Below are 19545 nucleotides of genomic sequence, written 5' to 3'. Positions count from 1 at the left end.
ATTTGGCATTATTTGAACTCAGTAATTTCATGGAATCCCTCTTTTTCAAGCTGGTTAGACTAGGGACTCCTGTTTATGTAGACTTGTTGCTATTGGTATTGTGCCTGCCAGATACTGGTTTGGGGTATGTTGTGCAGTATTCTCCCACTGCTATGCCTGCTTTAGGCCTTTATTTGAAAGAGCCTGGATCTAGTCTGATCTGAGATCTGCTACTAACTTACTCTTTAGTAGCTGCTAAGATTTTGTGGGTGTCTTTTTAGATTTGGTTTCTGAAATGACCTATGAAAGTTTAGAGCTACTAGAGGCTACATATTTTTAAAAATAAATTAATAATAATAATAGCAATAATAATAAATGTAGGTATCCTCCCCATTCCAAAGATACCTGCCCTTCCTTTAAAAGGGCAGCATTTTTTCTACCCTGGCTGTTTTTTAAATCACCTAAGGAGCCTTTTAAAAGTCAGCATTTCCAGTGTCACAGGTTCGATTCTCAGTCAGGGCACATGCCTGGGTTGCAGGCCATGGCCCCCAGCAACCGCACATTGATGTGTTTCTCTCTCTCTCTCTCTCTCTCTCTCTCTCTCTCCCCCCTCCCCCCCTCCCTCCCCCCTCTCCCCCCTCTTCCCCCCCTTCCCTCTCTAAAAATAAATAAATAAAATCTTTAAAAAAACAAAAGGCTTATCTTAAAAAAAAAAAGTTAGCATTTCTCCAGACCAGTGGACTAAATCTAGTTGGCAGTGCTCACTCTCATTTTTTCTCACTCTTTCTCTCCCTCCCTCCCTCCTTCCCTCTCTCTTCTACTCATATATACCCACTTTCTGGGGTTTCTGATGTGCTGTCAGGATTGAAAGGTACTGCTTTTAGGCCTGCATTACCCAGACCTGCTGGAAAAGAATTACAAGGCCTTTGTTCAATTATGAATTTCTCAGCTGCTTCTCTGGAAATTCTGATTCATGTGGCCTGTGTTGGAGAACACTGCCTTAGGCTGTATCTATACTTTCAGGTCATCTGCATATGAAAATGAGTATGCTCCTTTGTGGGAAAGAAAGGTGATGTTATTGGCTATGAGGAAGGCTTTGACATTATATTCAGCCTACCCAGAACTAAACTTATCACCAGAAAAATAACATGTTGTCTCTTGCTTAGTTTTTTTACTGAAAAACATCTCTTGGAGAAGCATACTTTTGAGGTAGATTTTGGTATGGTGGAATATTGGTGCTTTCTCTGTTTAAAATTTGAAACTTTGAAGCAATGGGTTGGCTCAATTTCGTATGTATCTCTCCAAGCCAATGACTTTCTCTTGCTATTTCTTTCTTGGACTGAATAGCAACCACTAAATAGAGAAACCCCCAAGACAGCAGAAATATTTTTGGAGAGTATTTGCTGTCATTTTTCTGGAAGGAAAAAAAAAAATTCTACCTACTGAGTTTCCTGTACCAAAGTTTACAAGCATTTTTTAACATCTGGTCCATATATGTATTCTGTATTTTATCCCAGGAGAAAAGTACAACCTCAAATGAGTGATGCTGGGAATTCTACTGTTGGCCCTTTGTTGTGAACCCAGTTCCTGGTTTTTCACAACAGGCTTGTCCCTTCTGAGTTGCAAGTACCAGAATCAGTTTCACTCCCTTCTTAGTTGCTTTATACTTGTGGTTTTTCTCTAATTTCAGAGTTGGTAAGACATCACTCATGAACCAGTATGTGAACAAGAAATTCAGTAATCAATACAAAGCCACAATAGGAGCAGACTTTCTGACAAAGGAAGTGATGGTGGATGACAGACTAGTTACAATGCAGGTAAGCCAACCAAGCCTTGTTAGCTCATTGAGTCCTAACACTTTTTTTCACGTTTACGCCTTTTCCCTCCCTCTTCGCAAATCTCACTTTTATTTTCACGGATGGTTGGCTACAGGTAAAATTGCCAGATAAAATACAAGACATCAAATCAAGTATGGTCCCAGATGTAGCATGAGGCACTAAAAATTTAAGTGGACTTTCTGTTTTCTGTTTGTTTTGTTGGGTTTGCTAAATTTAGCAACCTACAGGTGCCTTCTTGTCTAACTCTGGACTTCTTGTCCAGAATGTCTAACTTTTACTTTTCTTAATATCCTCACCTAGTGCTTTAGGGGGAAAAAAAAATCTTTGTGTCTCTCCTAAGTTCTTACAGCAGTCATGAAATAGTTTCAGTATTTTTCTGGCTCTTTAATCTAGCCTATCTGTAGCCACCAAAGTTGTGTTTCTGTTAAGCCCATCTCCTTCCCCCCACTGTGTATCAACTTAATTTTTTAAGGGCTTCCCTTTCAACAAGATAAAATACAGATTCGTTATATGGCTTTTCGAAAGCCTTCACTTTCTGGCTACAAAATATTCTTCACTCCTGCCAGTTCTTCCAAATAATGTGCATGTGACTCTGCTTCCAGTGAGGCCCCTTTGTCACATTTGCACCTTCCACATTAAAATGATGTCCCTGTGTGACTGTGTCTCTAGATTCAAATACAATTCTTATTCCATTGTAGTCCTAGCAAGCACCAGATTCACTGAAATGTTTGAATGATACAGATTACTGGTAGAAGTTTTTACATGTGTTGATCTCCTGCTGTGACATCCTCCCAGAGGGAAATGACTTGACACTTTCTTGACTCACACATTCAGGACACAGTTATTCTGGATCTCCCTTCCTGACCTCCCCCACACATGCACATAGAAATGTTCAAAATATAACTAATGTTTAAAGAAGCCAAGCTTGAGAAAATGATATTTCCAGATTACAGGAAAGAAAAGGGAACTGAATGTTAGTGATAAACTCAGGGGCTCCTGCCATGGTGATTTGCAAATTTATAACAAGTACCTGAGATTTATCAGTTTGCAGAGACAGAAGATATGACAGCACAAGGTGGGGAGCTAGAACTGAGAATCTCCTTGGATACACATGCATGCACACATACTTGTCCAGGATCTTGGAAAGATGTGGGGAAAAAAAAAAAAGCAAGACCAAATACCTCAACCAAAGAAAGTGGCAAAGTTTATGTGTGAAGTATTGGCTTGGGGCTTTGTGTCCTTTTTGGAGAACCTCAGTCCCACTATGTTCATATGTGTATTTTGAATTTATACTCTGCACAAAAATCTTTGTCTGGAAGAATTTAAAATAAACCATGTCACTCCTGAAAAAAACAAAAGTAAGACTACCCTATAGGGACACTTATAACCCATGGGCAGAAAATGAGCTCATAGCCACCTGAGGAAGTAATATACCACAAGATATGTTCACAATGACCAGAGACTTTTGAAAAAGGAATAGAAACCATAATGAAAAGAGATACTATTAAAAAATGAGGATATGGAAAACAGCACTTCAAGAAGTGAAAAGAATAAACTGTAAGAGATAAGCAGATTACCTTGAAGAAAACTTCAAATTGCAGAATATCAAAAAGCAAAATCATTAGAGCAACTAGAGAGAAAAGGCAAATTACTTATAAAGGAACAATAGTTAAATGGATGAGTTCTCAGCAGCAACAGAAGGCAGAAAGGAATGGAATACCTTAGAAGTATTAGGGGTAAAGTGCCACTTAAAAGATTTTACGTGTATATGCTGCTTCCTGTACAAGGAGAAACAGACCTGGAGAAGCACGCTGGGGTTTTGATAGTCATGTGGGCTGATTCAGAAGTCAGAACCTGGCCCCTTCAGGATTGGTGGCCATTATACTAGACCCCTACATACACTGCTAATCTGGGATCCTGGAGTGCTGTACCTCCAGAGTAAATACCATCTGGAGAGCAACAGGGCACTGAGTGGAGTCTGGAAAGTGTTCCTGAGAGGTTAAAACAAAGGGCTGGCCCTTGTGCTTTTGCAGCCAATTTAAAAGACTAGAACTAAATGAAAACCATCATCTCTGTACAAAGGCATCATCATCCTAGGTCTTGAGAAATCCTCACATTTTTTCAGGGACTTTTAGCAGCTTATAAAAGATAATCCAAACAAGAAAACAGGCAAGAACCAGTGGAAATGGTCATTTCACTGGTAATTTTTTTTAATATTTAAAGAAATAAGGCAATCTAATATATCTGGAGAGAAAAAAACTAATCAAGTCATGTAGGTTAACAGAACTTCTAAAAATGAAATACAATAACCAAAAAATTGGAAATTCAGAGAATATTTTTAGCAGCAGATAAGATATACCAGAAGAGGGCTAAAATGAAGAAGAATGGTGGGAGATATGAAAGAGAGGTATAAACAGGATTCAGTTTTTAAAACTGAATCAGAAAAAAAAAACAGGATCAGACCTTTTTAAAAAAATTAAAGATTTTATTGTTTTAAATTATTTTTTTTATCCTCATCTGAGGATATGCTTACTGATTTTAGAGAGAAGAGAAGGGAGGGAGGGAGAAAGAAGGAGAGAAACATCATATGAGAGAGAGTCATCAGTTTTCTCTTACACATGCCCTGACCGGGGACCAAATCTGTAACCTAGGCATGTACCCTGACTAGGAATCGAACCCACCACCTTTCAGTTTGCTAGCCAATGCTCCAATCAATTTAGCTACACTGGTCAGGGCTGGACCTATTTTTAATCAATCTGAGAAGAAAGAGAATAGATCAAGGATACTTTTTGCAGAACTGATATGGCACCAGTCCACAGATTTTGGAAGCCCAAATCCCAAAACATAAATAAAAAAGAGATCTACATGAATCATGAAATTGGCGGGGGGAGGCGGGGACCAGACACACTTTAAAGCAGCCAGAGGAAAAAGATGACCCTGAATGATGCAGCATTTCTTTTGACTCTCAACGGTAATGATGGAAATCAACAATTAATGGAATATATTCTCAAAGAAACTGTCAGCATAGTATTCTATCCCTACTGAAAATATCTTCTAAGAATGAAAGTGTACATCACTAAATTACAGTGGTGGAAATTCTAAAGGATGTAGTTTAGGCAGTAGAAAAGGTTTTGGATAAGATAAACTAAGATAAACTTGTGTAGTATGCATGTGTCTATTTTTAGAATTGTGACCCTAATATTAAGAGCATGTAACTTCCAAACTAGTATAAGGAAACTAGGATTTGAACTGTGTAATTTAAATGTGTAGAGAAAGATTAGTGACTGTTGTTGGGTTTTTAATTCTTATGTTATTCTGGAAGAAGCTGGAAATCAATCAGTAGTAAACATTAGATGGAGTCAAGTATCATGAACAATTTAAAAGTAATTTACTATGAACCCATAGTAATTTAAATGGTATGAATATTGTCATAGGTATACGGATCAAGGGAGCAGAGGGCACACCTAGCTGGACACTGAATATAGAGTGGACTTTGAAGAAGGCTAGGGAAGGGAGGAGGAGTTACACAGTCGACAAGGTTGGGTCAGTGGCTTTACATTTAGGTGGGGGGTAGCCAGAGGATTAAAGACCTGGATAGCAAAAAGACAAAATGAAAATTGTAAAAAAACGAAAATAAAGAGTATTTTACTTTAGGATTTTAAAAAAGAGAAAGCACACATCATAAAGATTGGTAGGAGACTGCATTTTAAATAAAACATCCGATTAACAAGATTCCAAGAATTAAAATAACCACAGTCCAGGAGAAAATGTGGATAATGCGTAATAGTATCCAATGGACAGATGTCAACAGGCAACTCTCAGAAGAAACCTTAATGTCCAGTGGCTTGATGTCATGCAGTTGCAGATTTAAAAAACTGATGGGGCACGTTAGTGCTGCCTTAGGCACGGAGGTAGCTTGCTGTGTTCCTCCCTTCCTTCTTCCCTCCCTCTCTCCCTCTCAAATGGTGTAATTGGAAAAATTTCCCTGCTATTGTGTGGCTTAAAGAAATTCCCATGGTTTTGTGACTCCAGATACTTTCAGTGTCTGACTAAATAGTGTTTAATAAAATGGATTATGATTGTATCAGGATGTCAGCCCTGAAAAGGCAGGTTTCAAGTGCATGCTATGCTGTGGGACCATGATGCATTGTACTGGCCCAGAGAAATGACAGAAGGACTACAACAACCTCCCCCCCACAACTAGCCCTCTGGGCAAGATTCATGGGGGTTGATCCAACTGGCTCTTGTACCATGAGCATTAGATTTAATGACATGGTGGACCTGTAGCCTGTTGGAAAAATAAGGCTATGTAAGTGTCATTATCAAGGATGGCTGTTTGGACTTAGCAAACTTGAAAATTGACAAAAATGCTGGTTGGAAATGATTTCATATGGAATATCACAGATCAAGGCATTATTGTTTTGCATCCCTTGTTAAGTGAACTTTCTAGACCAAGAGAAAAAAACCGGTCTAAGCCTTTAAGGCAGCATTACCTTCTCTGGGACTAAAATTAAACTTAAAATAAAATTCCATAAGTATCTCATTTCAGTATAAAGTATCATTTGAAATTGTTGATCCTAAGCAGCAATAAATACTATGCAATCATCAATGGAACTATAAGGATATGACATTTTAGAAGCGGAATTCAAAAATATTCAGATTGTGACTCGTTGAAGTTACTGAAATGTACAACACAGGTACTCTTTATTGTATTTTAACAGTGATTCATTACATTTTACTCTAAAGTTATTGAAGCATGTAAGTATAAGTATACAATAGTGGGAAAAAGACTGAAAGTCAGGTTTTTGCTAGGAATTAGGTAGAATATTCTCAAGATGGTAGTAGGAATGTATTATATTAGTGCAGCTTTTATACAGAGACTACTGTTTTGCTCTCCATTGTTGAGCATATGCAATCTAGCAATTCTAGAGAAACTTACATGTGAGCAAAAGAAGAGAAGTGTAGTAAGAATGCTCATTGCAGCCTTGCAAATAACTGATTGGGGAATGAAGTGTGGTGTGTTAAGGCAATGGAATACTACATAGTTGTTAACTTCTGGAAAGGAAAAAAAGGAAGTTGCAAAAAGATAAACAAGAGCTATTTACTTCTGTGGAGGAAGGAAAGGGAATGCTATGAGGAATAGTTAACCATTTTATTTTTTAAAAACTGGTGTTAAAATGTCATTGTTAGTATTTGTTCCATTAAGAGTAGTAAGTATATTTTTAATATAATATATAAAATGTTTCAATTAAAATATTAAAAATTTTAAAAGATCAGATTCAGCCATAGAACTCTTCTAAATTTGAAGTTAAATTAATTTTGGAAACTTGCTAAGAATAACCCCCTCTCCAACTTCCCAGCTTTTTAAAAATAAATTCCTTACTTTGCCTTCTCTATGCATCTGAGTTCCTAATACCCTGTACTTCCTACCAAGAGTTCTGTCCTAGTTCTCCTCTTGGGGCTCTATCCTAAAGAAGCAATCTGAAATCCAGAAAAGGCTCTGCATGTTAATGTTTATTGAGTTACTTATAATTACGGAAAATTGGCAGCAGTGTTTTGCAAAAAAAAAACAGGAATGAAGTTGTTCACTGAATTTGGTTTCCTAGTTTGTTGAGCAACAGTAAAGATGTGAGTTGTTGCTGGGGCCAAAGCTGTGTTATTTTGCAGGGCAAAGGAATGGTAATGAGAGAGCATGCAGAGTGATGTGTAGCATAAGGTTTCAGCTACATAAAACCCTGCAATGTACATAGATAGTGAAGATGGTCTCTGGGGAGATGCCAAGTGTTTTGAGTATGTTTTCCTTTGCTCATGCAAATTACATAATAGTGTTATTTCTCTAATGAAAAATATTTTATTAAATTTGTCTATGCCTAGATTTAAAATTTTCTTCCCTATTTTCTCTTTATAACAGTAGTTTCTTTCTGCTCTCCTTATGTCCTTCCACCTCAGTCCCCTTTTATTACAAAAGGTTCACTTTGCTACCCTAAGAGATACATATTCAGTGTAGAATGTTGAAAAACCAGAAAACCACAAGGGCAAATATCACCGGCAGTCCCTCTCCTGGTTATCTTACTGTCAATAGAGATCCTATTTTGCCTACTGTGTATGTACTTTGCTTATTATTGGGCACAGGCAGCATTTAGCCCCCTGCAGAATAATTAGATTTGAATTTGTCTTTATTGTTTTGTAAACTTACCACATTCTTCGGACTATAAGACGCACCTAGGTTTTAGAGTAGGAAAAAAAGTAAGAGGCCCTGCTTCCTATGGCCCCGCTCCACCTCCCACCCCCCACAACAAACCAGGTAAGCTGCTTTTCCTCCCAAATGGGGGGGTCTTATAGTCTGAAAAATACGTTATATGTAAGCCATCATCACATCCTTCTGGTTCTGTTTGAATGGTTGCTTCCTTTACCCAGTCGTTTGAGCTGTATACCACATGCGGACATTTATATAACAGCCTCCTAACTCCATTCCTGCAATCAGGGCCAACCCCTACAGCTGCTAGGACATGTCCTATTTTAAAAAGGTTCTTCCCAGATTGAGTAGTATGTGTACTGGTTGGAGTTACTTGGGAATAGGGTGGGTTGCCAGGGTCAGGCTTCCTGCTGCCACCAGAAGTGTGGCCAAGAGTATGGTCAACCACATCGTCATGTACTGATCATGGTGGGCCACGTACATCAGAGCTGAGGTGGGCTTCTTAGAGCTGCCCTCAGAGGAGTAACCTGTGGGCTCTTGGGAATTATTATTAGAAAGAAAGCTGAGGTGTGATCTGCCCGGCACTGACACTGGTAGCCCCTTCCAACCTGCAGTTAACCTAGGCTATTTTTGGCCACCTGTGAGGGAAAGCTCAGCCTGTCTAGTCATGTTGCCTTTTTTTTTTTTTTTAAGATTTTATGCATGTATTTTCAGAGAGAGGGAAAAAGAGAAGGAGAGAAGCATCATTGTGTGGTTGCTTCACACATGCCCCCTGCTGCGAACCTGGCCCACAACCCAGGCATGTACCCTGACTGAGAATCGAACCAGCATCCCTGTGGTTTGCAGGCTGGTACTCAGTCCATTGAGCTTTATCAGCCAGAGCTCGTGTTACTTTATTGAATCATCTTGGATGGTCTTTTTTTTTTTAAATCCTCATCTGAAGACATACTTATTGATTTTAGAGAGAGGGAGAGAAATGTCAGTTTTTTGCCTCTTGCATGTGCTCCAACTGGAACTGAACCTGCAATGTAAGCATGTGCCCTGATTGGGAATTGAACCCATGTCCCTTTGGTTTATGGGTTGACACTTCAACCAACCAACTGAGCCATCCAGCCAGGACTTCTCTGAAGGTTTTAATGCTGCCATTTCCAACCTTCCAGACAGTCACATCTCCAGGCTGACCAGTGTGGCCCTGTTAGAGATCTAGGGCAGTGAGGAAATCCACCCTTGCTCTTGAACTTTGGATGATAGTGAATGAGGTGAAGTTTTTTTAGCTGGTCACTAGTACATGCTCTTTTGTTTAAAAGCTGACTTTCATCTATACTCTAGAATGTGTTCGTGTTGTCTTTTGTTTTATCTGTATATCAAGGTTTTTTCTTTGTTTTTTAAATTGAGGTGTAAATAGAACATACTAGTCGTAGGGGGTAAACTATATACTATAAAATGTATAGGTAAATATATACAATCTAGTGAGAAATCTCCTCCCTATATTTCCATAACCCCCTCCCAGAAAGTTCACAGAGTACATAAATGTTAAGTTTATAGTGTGACTTTTACATAAGTATCTACCACATGACCACCATCTGGATCAAGATTTAAAATTTTTTTAGCACTCTAGAGTTTATACTCAGTGTCACCCCCTCATAGACACATGCACTCACACGTGGTATTTGTCAGGGTTGTTTTGGATACTCTGGTGGTGAAATCTGTTTCCTGAATTCTGAAGTCACTTATCTTTGAATGGCCCCATAATCCATCTCATTTCCTCTGGCATGCTCTGACCCCAAGGAATAAATGTTTTGTCTCTCACAGATCTGGGACACAGCAGGACAGGAACGGTTCCAGTCTCTTGGTGTGGCCTTCTACAGAGGTGCAGACTGCTGTGTTCTGGTATTTGATGTGACTGCCCCCAACACTTTCAAAACCCTTGATAGTTGGAGAGATGAGTTTCTCATCCAGGCCAGTCCTCGGGATCCTGAAAACTTTCCTTTCGTGGTGTTGGGAAACAAGATTGACCTTGAAAACAGACAAGTAAGTGCTAAAGATGATGGGAATCATAGATGTGGATGCTTATAAACCTGCCCTCATGTAGGTTATTGCTATAGAATCATGGAAAAGTCCTTTTAAAAGTGACAGCTAAGTTTGGGGTGACAGTGCTATTTTTAGCTTTGATTGGTATAAAGCCACATGCTTAAAGCCATACAGTTTGTCTCTGTGCTCACATATTGAGGGTAGGGGAATAGTTAGCTAATAAGTTACCTGCTCAGCCTTTGGAAATGGGGTCTTGCTCTAAATTAGTAAAGGCATACCATCTTGGCTTTCCCCTGTGGTAAAACAGGATCATTGGTGTCTGCAGGGATGTTCCCTTTCAAGTCATGCCAGCAAAGCAACAAGTCCATTCTGTGGTGCTGCCTGTACTGGGCACCCCTCTTGGTCTGTCCCAGTGAAACAATTTGACTTGAGGCCTTGTTGTATTTTGCATTTTGGTCTTTTAGATTTAAAGGTGGGACTGAATTTAAGGCCTGCCTCATGCACATTTAATTTGGGAATATTTCTTAGAATCTGAATCTTCACTTGTATAATGAGAACACTCTGGGATCAGATAACAGTGCACATGAAAACCCTGGCACCCAGGAGGAGTTTGGGAAATGGTGGCTTTCTAGTTGTCCCATTGTTATTTTTCTCTCTTATGAGATAGCTACTTCTAAGTTACCATGTGAATTTGAAGGGTTCTGTGCTAAGCCCAGAGTGGCTGTAGAAGGTACACACGGGAGTGTGAACTACCTTCAGGCCAGCAGCCTTTAAGGACCAGGGTCCAGGAGACCTGGTTTGAATCCTTAACCTGTCCCCAGCTGGCTCTGATATTGGGCTCTTGCCTTTGCCTGCTGAGCCTCAGTTCCCTTTCTGTACCTGAATGGAAGGAGTTAGATTTTATCATTCTCAAGTGCTCTCCCAGCACCTTAAAGAAGCAGCCTGTATGGTGCAGAAGATTGCTTTGAGTAAAATTACTTTTTTTACTTTCATATGCATTTCTCTTGGGAACATAGATTGTTCCTTAATTATAGCTAGGTTTATTTCTGACCATTGATCTCTTTTTCTCTCTTTCCTAAGTGACTTAGTCCTGCTCTTGTACATGAAAATGGGCTGGGGTAGTGAAAGAAATTAGGATATGTGAGGGTGTTGTTGAGAGCTTCAGAATTCTTTGGCACTTTGGTGTGTGACACAGGTGATCTAACATTAACAGTAATGGGGAAGAGACTGCAGACCCTAAGACCAAGTTGTCAGGCACTTCCTGTGCTGGGATCTCTGAGGTCCTGGGAGAGGCAATTCATTTCTTCCTGGGCTGGCTACTTATTCTCTTCACAAGCTGCTTTATGTGTAGCTGAGGGTCAAAAGCTATGGGTTGTAGACAGTGAATGAACTTTGGGTTTGAATCCTAGTTGTACTCTGCATAGCCAGCAGGGTGACCTTGGACAGGTCTGTAGGTCTCTCCCTACCCCCTACCTGCTGCATACCCTTATCCCTGAAATCTGTTTACTCACCTATACTACGTATATACTAGGGACGATAATTCTTCCTGGGAAGGATTGAGTCAGTGTTAGCTACTGCCTTTTTTTTTTTCCTTTTAATAATGCAAACCCTTGCATGGCAATCCAAATTCATTGAACTACTGATGCTAAGTAATATAAAATTGCACCACCTTAATTAGGGCTTTTAGTTTACATTTGGTCATGTCTAAGTAGTTGTAACATTAGGTTGGTCAATTTAAATACTGTGGGTCCCTGTTGGATAGTTAAATAAAACAGCCATAGTTACTGCAACTTAGGCATTGTGACCAATTACAGATGATTAAAATTACTTCCCACATTCATATCCACAGTACTCATCCACCATTTAACATCTCAGCCGAAACAGTACACATGTGAAACAACAGATGAAAATACTAAATGTGTATATTTGGTATTTCAAGTATACTTATGCATGAGCAAGCAAGGGATTCACAGTGAGAATCTATAACTGCAGAAGCCTGAAAATGATTTACAAAAATTATTAAAACAATTAAAAGTTATTTGAAAATATAATTATTTTTAACTTTTTGTAGACTCCCACTATACATATATCTATAAACACTGTTCTGTATGTAAACAAAAAAGGAAACATATAATAGATTTGAAAAATCTGGACATTTCCTTCCCAACAGATATTATAGGCAGCATGTTTAAGTCATTATACTGAAAGGGCTATCCTGTTTTAAAGACAAGATCACTGTCTCCACAGGTTTTTTAAAAATTAAAAAAACTGTATACTTGTGTTAAAGTGCTTATTTGTATAATACAATTATAGTGACCTTGGTTTTCTTTTTTAAAAATTGCCGTGAGCTGCAAGTATCAAAGAAACAAAGTTACCTGGAGTAGTCTGTATAGGAGCTCCTTGGACTTCCTTTTTTATTATGCTAAAATAGTGGTGCTTTTAGGATTTACATTATTGTACTCTCCAATACAAAGTATGGGGTGTGTTAATAGTATACCATTTTCATACTTGTATAGCAGTAGTGGGTGAAAATGTCTCTTAGCAGGAATACTGGATTATAGGCTATGGTTTTACCAGCTGCACACTCTAGGACTATTAATATAAGTAAAATTTTCTCTTGTGATACTAGAAAATGATTAGAATGTGTAAAACTGATGTAGTAGCTTTAATCTGCCTCTTACAGGGCACTATCACAGTCCATTTAAGATGTTGGTAGGTTTAACAAAGTTGTAATACTGGCACTGTTAAATTGGACAACAGTTTTTCAGCCCTGGCTCAGAGCCACAATGCATTTAGTATATTAAAGCAGCTGACATGACTTTTTGCGGGCCTTCCCAGGTACTGGACTTTTTCTGGTGATTTGCCATACTAAGTCATAAAAGATGACTTAGTATCATTTCATTAACATTTATTTTTGAATTTGCAGCGGATTCTAAGAATGCACAGTTGTTATTTTGTCTTACTAGATTTTGACCTTGTTCCTTTCCTACAATTCATTCACCTTCCAACTTACACTTACTACCAACCAGAATTGTTGGAACATCATCAGTGTCTTTAACTTGAAGAATCTATACTCTCCAACCTTATAAATCATTAAATGTGGACTGTGCTGTGATGGAATAAAGTAGTGCAAAGTCTTGTCCACTCTTCATGTACAAATCCCACATTGCTGTAAACTGTGCTCTTCCTGCAGTATTCAAGACTTCAAGCATACACTGTTGTGCATCTATTTCAACCTGCTTTCTATAAGAATCTTCTATTATAGGATCATATTTTTCAACAAAAATTCCTTGAACAAACTGTGCAGTCGGTGCACATTTTCCAAACCTCTCCTAGCCAAGAATGATTAGCTTACATGCATGGTGCAAACTTGTCAAAAGCTAGTACCTCTCAGACTGTCACCAGGTCCCTATAGACATCATTGCCCTGCACCTCGCTTTCCCTCTCAGTAGCTGTTTCTGGTGCCAGGGTGGTCCTGCGCTGCCACCAATCTGGCTGGTTTACATACCTGGCTAGCTGCTTCTAATATGAGCACACATGCACCTTGCTTCCTGTTCCAGGTGGCCACGAAACGAGCACAGGCCTGGTGCTACAGCAAAAACAACATTCCCTACTTTGAGACCAGTGCCAAGGAGGCCATCAATGTGGAGCAGGCATTCCAGACAATTGCACGGAATGCACTTAAACAGGTGGGTCTCTGGCAGCTCTCTGGCTCCCTGTGGTGACTGACCATCGACCTAGCCCCTGCCTGGCTTCCTGATTCTTAATTGTCTTTCCTAGCTGACTTTGTTTTCCATGTAGCCGGAAAGCCTGTATGTTTGTCTGGAAAGGTAATGGCACATTCTGCTAAAGCTTCTAGAAATTTAGCTTGTTGGTGAATAAACTGAATGATGCAGAGGCAGTGAAGACTTCAGCTGAGCCTGCCCTTGTTTGACTGGGCATGTTCTTATTTTATTTGCATGCTAAGGAGATCCTGCCATTAGGAGGTCCCTGGTCAGATTGCTCCTTCTGTTTATTAAGGGGATAAACTTGAATTCTGATCTCAGCTCTGCTACCCATCATTAGCTCTAGAGTTTGGTTTTGTGGGGTTTTTTTTAACCATATATAAGATTTTACCTCCTCATTTGAAAAATGAGAATACCAGCTTTGCACATAGGTTGTACATGTTAAATGAGATGAACTTAATACTTTTGTCATCAGAAAGTTAACCAGAAGCTCTAGGAACTGTATTCCTTGATTAAAATTTTCCTGTGTTTTCTTTCTTGTGCTCACTCAGTTGTTCACAGACAAAAAGGTACTTGTTGGCATGTGTGAGTTGAAGGCTTTTTGGATTTAGCAGCTCTGCCAGAGCCAGTGAGTTAAGGCAAGTTATGAGGCATTGTCAGTCGTCTGTGGTAGTCAGACTTGGGTTGAGGGGGTGTCAGGGATGCAAAGAACATTTCAGGGAGCACATAGTGATTGTAAAGAGCCAAACAGGTTCTGCTAGCTCCAGGAAACAGTGTATAGAAGGTGGTGGTTCTCAGCGGGATAGGACATCTGGACTTGTAGGCAGGAGATACTTGGAATGGATTGTTCCAAGGACTGGGGACTGCACCAAGTGTTCTATAATGAAAAGGGACAACCTTAGCCACAGAATTGGTCCACCCCAAATTCCAGGAGATCCCCCACTGAGAAGCACTGATACAGTGGGAAGGAACTGACCAGCATATAGACTTAAGTCCTTTTTGCCTTCCTCTTTCCCTCTGCCTTTAACCCACCCTCACACCTAGTGTGTTTTTCATAATTGCATGTAAAACTAAGTATGTATGGTAAATTGACTGCCATCAACCTTACTGTTTTTCTCTTCGAATATTGCTCTCTCTATAGCCACCTTATAATGCTTTTATTTCTGCAAGCTAGCCTCTCAGGAGTGAGATTCTTATATTGAAAGGTGTGTGTATTTTTAAGAGATAATACAAGATTAGTTTCCCTGGGTGCAGGAATACTTTATATCCCACCAGCAATGCAGGTTTTCTTTCTCTTGACTCCTTGTCAGCAAGCAATAGGCATCTGTAAATCTGCTGACACTCTGCCAATCTTTAAGTTTTCTCTGCTGCAGATACCCAATACATAACACTTGCCTGGACACCTATCAGTTCTCATGAGCTCTTTATGAACTAAAATTAACATCACCTGTATTGCAAGTGATTTTCTAACTCAGCTGTCTTATTTCAAAATTTTTTCATTGATTATTTTGAGGGAAACATTGGTTTGTTCTTCCACCTATTTATTGGTTGATTATGGTCTATGTCCTGACTGGGGATAGAACCCACAACTGTCGGGTATTGGAATCATGGTCTAACCAATTGATCTGTCTGGCCATGGCTGCTGTCTTTTTATATATATACATATCCTTTGGCCATAGAAAAAAAGTTTATTTGCCCTGACTAGTATGACTCAGTTGGTTGGACATCATTCCCAAACTGAAGGGTTGCCACTTCCCAGTCAGGGCACACATGTGGGCTGTGGGTGGGGTCCCTGGTTGGGGGCGTGTGAGAGGAAACTAATCAGTGTTTCTCTCACACATTTATGTTTCTCTCCCTCTCTTTCACCCTCACTCCCCCTCTTTCTAAAAAATAAATGAAATCTTGTAAAAAAAAGTTATTTTTTAGTCAGGTATGCCATTTTAAATTTCTGGGTTTCCTATATCTAGATTATGTCCTGTCTAATTCAGCTGGCATTTATTTTGGTTTATGACAGGAAATACGGACTCACCTTTTTCTTTCAGAGGGATAGCCGGTTATTTCAAATATTAGTGACTATTTGTTAAATAAACAATTTTCCCCACCAGGTTGAAACATTACTCTGTTATATTAAATGTTCATGTATATTGGGATCTATTTCCAGTCTTATCTGGTGACAAAACCCGCAACCTTTTAGTTCAAAGGACAGTACTCCAGTCAACTGAGCCACCTAGTCAGGGCCTATTTATATTTTTTTACTATTTTGGTTTATCTTTCATTTAGACTAAAACTAAGAATTTTATTTTAGTTCTACCCTTTTCTCTCCTTACCCTCCTCCAAAATAAAACCTAATTGAGATTCTGATTGGAATTGCATTATAGCTATTGTATTAGTATTCTGTAGGAACCATAACAAAGTACAGACTGGGTGGCTTAAACAACAATATATTATTTTCTCTCAGTTCTAGAGGCCAGAAGTCCATAATCAGGGTGCCAGCAAATTCTGTTTCTCCTCATTTCTTGCAGGCTGCTGCCTTCTTCCTGTGTCCTCACGTGGCCTTTCCTCTGTGTGAAAATGCAGAGGGTGGGGAGACATAGGATACTGCTAGCTCTCTGGTGTCTCTTATAAGGATGCTCTTATGATTTCATTTTAATCTTAATTACGTAATACAGATGTAGCTACACTGTGGGGTTAGAACTTCAACATACGAATTTTGGAAGGATACAAGGATACAAACGTTCAATCAGTAACAGCTATTATTTTAGGTCTTGTGTTATATTCTTCAATAAGATTTTATAATTTTTAAGATCCTTTGCCTTTCATACCAAATATATGCCTAGGTGCTGGTAGGCATGTAAAGTAGTGGAGACACTTTGGAAAACAAACAGCTCCTCAAAAAGTTAAACACAGAGTAATTATATGACCCAACAACTGTACTCCTAAGTGCGTACCCACAAAAACAGGTTTACACAAACATTTGTATACAAATGTTTATAACAGCATTATTCATAATAACCAAAAAGTGGAAATAGCCCCAACAAATATCCATCAAATGAGATGTCCAAAATGGGCAACTATTAAAGTAGAAAAATGGTTAGCAAGGGTTGGGTGTGCCATATGGAGATGGGGAGCTAGTTTTTAAGAGTATTATTCCTAGAGGTTTTTACTTTTATAGCTACTGTGAATGGAATAATTCTTCCTAGAGAACTTTTAATTAATAGAAACATTTGCTTCACTCTGCAAATCCTAGAACAGTTCCTGACATACAGTTACTCAGTTTTTAAGTGATAAATTGTTTTTGTACACCAGAAAGTAGAAATCTGCTCCTCACTGGGAAATGTTAATTGCAAAAGTCACACTAAATTGCTAGATACCATCTCCTGTGATCTCTTAGTACAGATGGTGATAAAATTCATCCACAGCTGGTTCCTAAGCATTCAGCATTTGGAAATGAAACTCTCTTAAATCTTTGGGGAGGGGGAGGAGAAAATAGACCCTAAGTCCAGAAAACTTAGTGGTAAATAGAGGACCAGAGAAATGTTTTGTAACTGAGAGGCAGCAACACTCATCTTCAGCTCACTGTTGCCTTCTGGAAATGATAAGAGTTGCCAAAAATCCAGTCCATGTAAAGTCTGACTTCTTTTTTTTTTTTTAAGTATTGGTGACTGTGGACCATACTGAAAGCATCTGTGAACTGGCTGTCATCTCTAAGCCACCAGATTGCCATCTGATACAGAGCACGAGTCAGCTTCTGCCCTTATTGCTCAGTTTCGATTGCTGCTCTTCCTGTTCAATTCTCTTTATATTGTCCTATAGTTACCATAACACCTTTCTTCCTCTTGATTAGCCTTTGAGGGTTGATTCTGCCAGAGCCTTCCCTTTACTGCTAGGTCTGTCCCCACTCCCTACCCACTAGGCCTGAGTGGAAGTGTGCCACAGGAATTTCTGTATGCCCTGAGTAACAAACCTTTTTGTGTCTTTCCTTGTCCAGGAAACGGAAGTGGAACTGTACAATGAATTTCCTGAACCCATCAAACTGGATAAGAACGACCGGGCTAAACCCTCGGCAGAAAGCTGCAGTTGCTGAATGGGCAGTGAGCAGAGCACAGAGCCCTTCACAAACCGAGAACACACTTAGGCCTTCCAACACAAAGCCCCCCTCTCCTTTTTCAGACAAAACATAAAGTGATTTTTCATATCCAGCTGCCAAAAGAAACCCCGTCAAACACACTCACCTCTCCACACACAGATCTTACACAAGCAGACAGACTCCAGCAGCCCAGGAATGTGATGGCTCCATCAGGATTTTCCCACCCACTGTATCAGCCCTCGTGTGGCAGTAGGATGGGCCAGCTGTAGAAATTGTTCTGGTATAGAGTCGGCATCAGAAGCTTATTATTTTTGCCCACCAGGGAGAGACAACTGTTTACAGTTAATCTGTGTCTAATTAGTTATCTGAATTTTTTAAGGGTCTTGTGATCTTTTTACCCCATCCCCACCCCCCTCTTGTGAAGGCTATCACTTGGGAAGGCTGGTGCCCCATGCTTCATTACAGGCTCATACCCGGTCTGATCAGGCTGAGTTTTGTATGTATCTGTTAATGCTTGTTACTTTTAACTAATCAGATCTTTTTACAGTATCCATTTATTATGTAATGCTTCTTAGAAAAGAATCTTATAGTACATGTTAATATATGCAACCAATTAAAAATGTATAAATTAGTGTAAGAAATTCTTGGATTATGTGTTTAAGTCCTGTAGTGCAGGCATGTAAAATGGAGGGTTGAACCCTGTCTGGATTGCAGAGTGTTAGCAACTCAGAATTCAGAAATCCAGCTAGAGGCAGTATTCTATACAGTAGGCACAAGAATTATGTATGCCTTTTATCAAAGACTTAAGAGCCAAAAAGCTTTTCATCTGTCCAGGGGGAGAACTGTCTGGTTCCCTTCTGTATCTAAATTTTCCAAAAGGTTGATTTGCATAATGTAGTGGTGTATGCAGTGGATAGATGACTGTTGTTAAAATTCTCACTTATCACCCCCCATTTTTTTCCCTGTTCCACACTTGGAAACTCCCCATTAGATCAGCATCCTACTTTTAAGAGGAAAAGGAAATTCCTGAAACAGATCTGTCCTCAAGATTTTTACCTTTGTTCTAGAAGGCACTCCTTTCAGGGTTGTGGTATCCTTAAGCTAGCAGACTTCCTCCTCCTTTCCCCATAGGCTCCCCAGTATTGCCCATTATTAATTAACCCATTTCTTTGGTATGGAACCCTGGCAGTTCTGCACCCTCCTGAAGATCTGCCCCTGCATTGTAGCTTGCTTAACGAAGCACTTTCCTCTTTTCCGAAGGTCTACATTTTAGGGTGTAGGCTGAGTTCTTCTGTAAAGAGATGAACATGATGCCAATAAAATGTAACAAGAGCAAAGATCATCTGCCTTTGCCCTGTCTTTTTTCCTTCTTCTAGACCATTGGCTCAGTAGACATGTTAGCTAATCATAACCAGTGCTTTATTAAGCAAAAGAGCCCTCCGTAACTGGCCACATGTGGTGCTTTTAGGCAGAAAGTCTTTCTCATATTCAGCTCTGTAGTATCTGTCCTAGTTTGTTTTTGTTTTATGTCTTTTTAACTAATTATGGTATTGGGGAGGTGGGGACTCTGAATGGAGAAGACATTGTCCCTTTAGAGGAACAACCACAAGTTGCTGGTGACCTATGGGCCACACACAGCCTATGAGTGGCCTTTGTGTTGTTTTGTTTTTTAATTGTTGTAGTTGCTGG

General features: G+C 39.5%; 1 protein-coding gene and 1 pseudogene across 3 annotated transcripts in view; one reads left to right on the top strand and one right to left on the bottom strand.

Moving 5' to 3' along the window:
• Positions 1-19198, top strand: part of RAB7A (RAB7A, member RAS oncogene family) — an 87017-nt gene extending 67819 nt beyond the window's left edge. For all 3 annotated transcript variants that reach the window (XM_045849956.1, XM_045849957.1, XM_045849958.1), the window contains 4 exons: positions 1670-1796; positions 9826-10044; positions 13605-13733; positions 17758-19198. In XM_045849956.1, the coding sequence (XP_045705912.1) occupies positions 1670-1796; positions 9826-10044; positions 13605-13733; positions 17758-17853 (571 nt within the window). In that variant the 3' untranslated portion in view covers positions 17854-19198. The remainder of the gene's footprint in view (positions 1-1669; positions 1797-9825; positions 10045-13604; positions 13734-17757) is intronic.
• Positions 12845-13463, bottom strand: LOC123826287 (annotated as a pseudogene).
• Positions 19199-19545: the final 347 nt, after the last annotated feature.

The sequence above is a fragment of the Phyllostomus hastatus genome, unplaced genomic scaffold (genome assembly GCF_019186645.2).
Source record: "Phyllostomus hastatus isolate PE091 unplaced genomic scaffold, TTU_PhHast_1.1 phas_contig_80, whole genome shotgun sequence".
NCBI classification, from domain to species: domain Eukaryota; kingdom Metazoa; phylum Chordata; class Mammalia; order Chiroptera; family Phyllostomidae; genus Phyllostomus; species Phyllostomus hastatus.
This window is presented reverse-complemented; position numbering and strand designations above follow the sequence as displayed.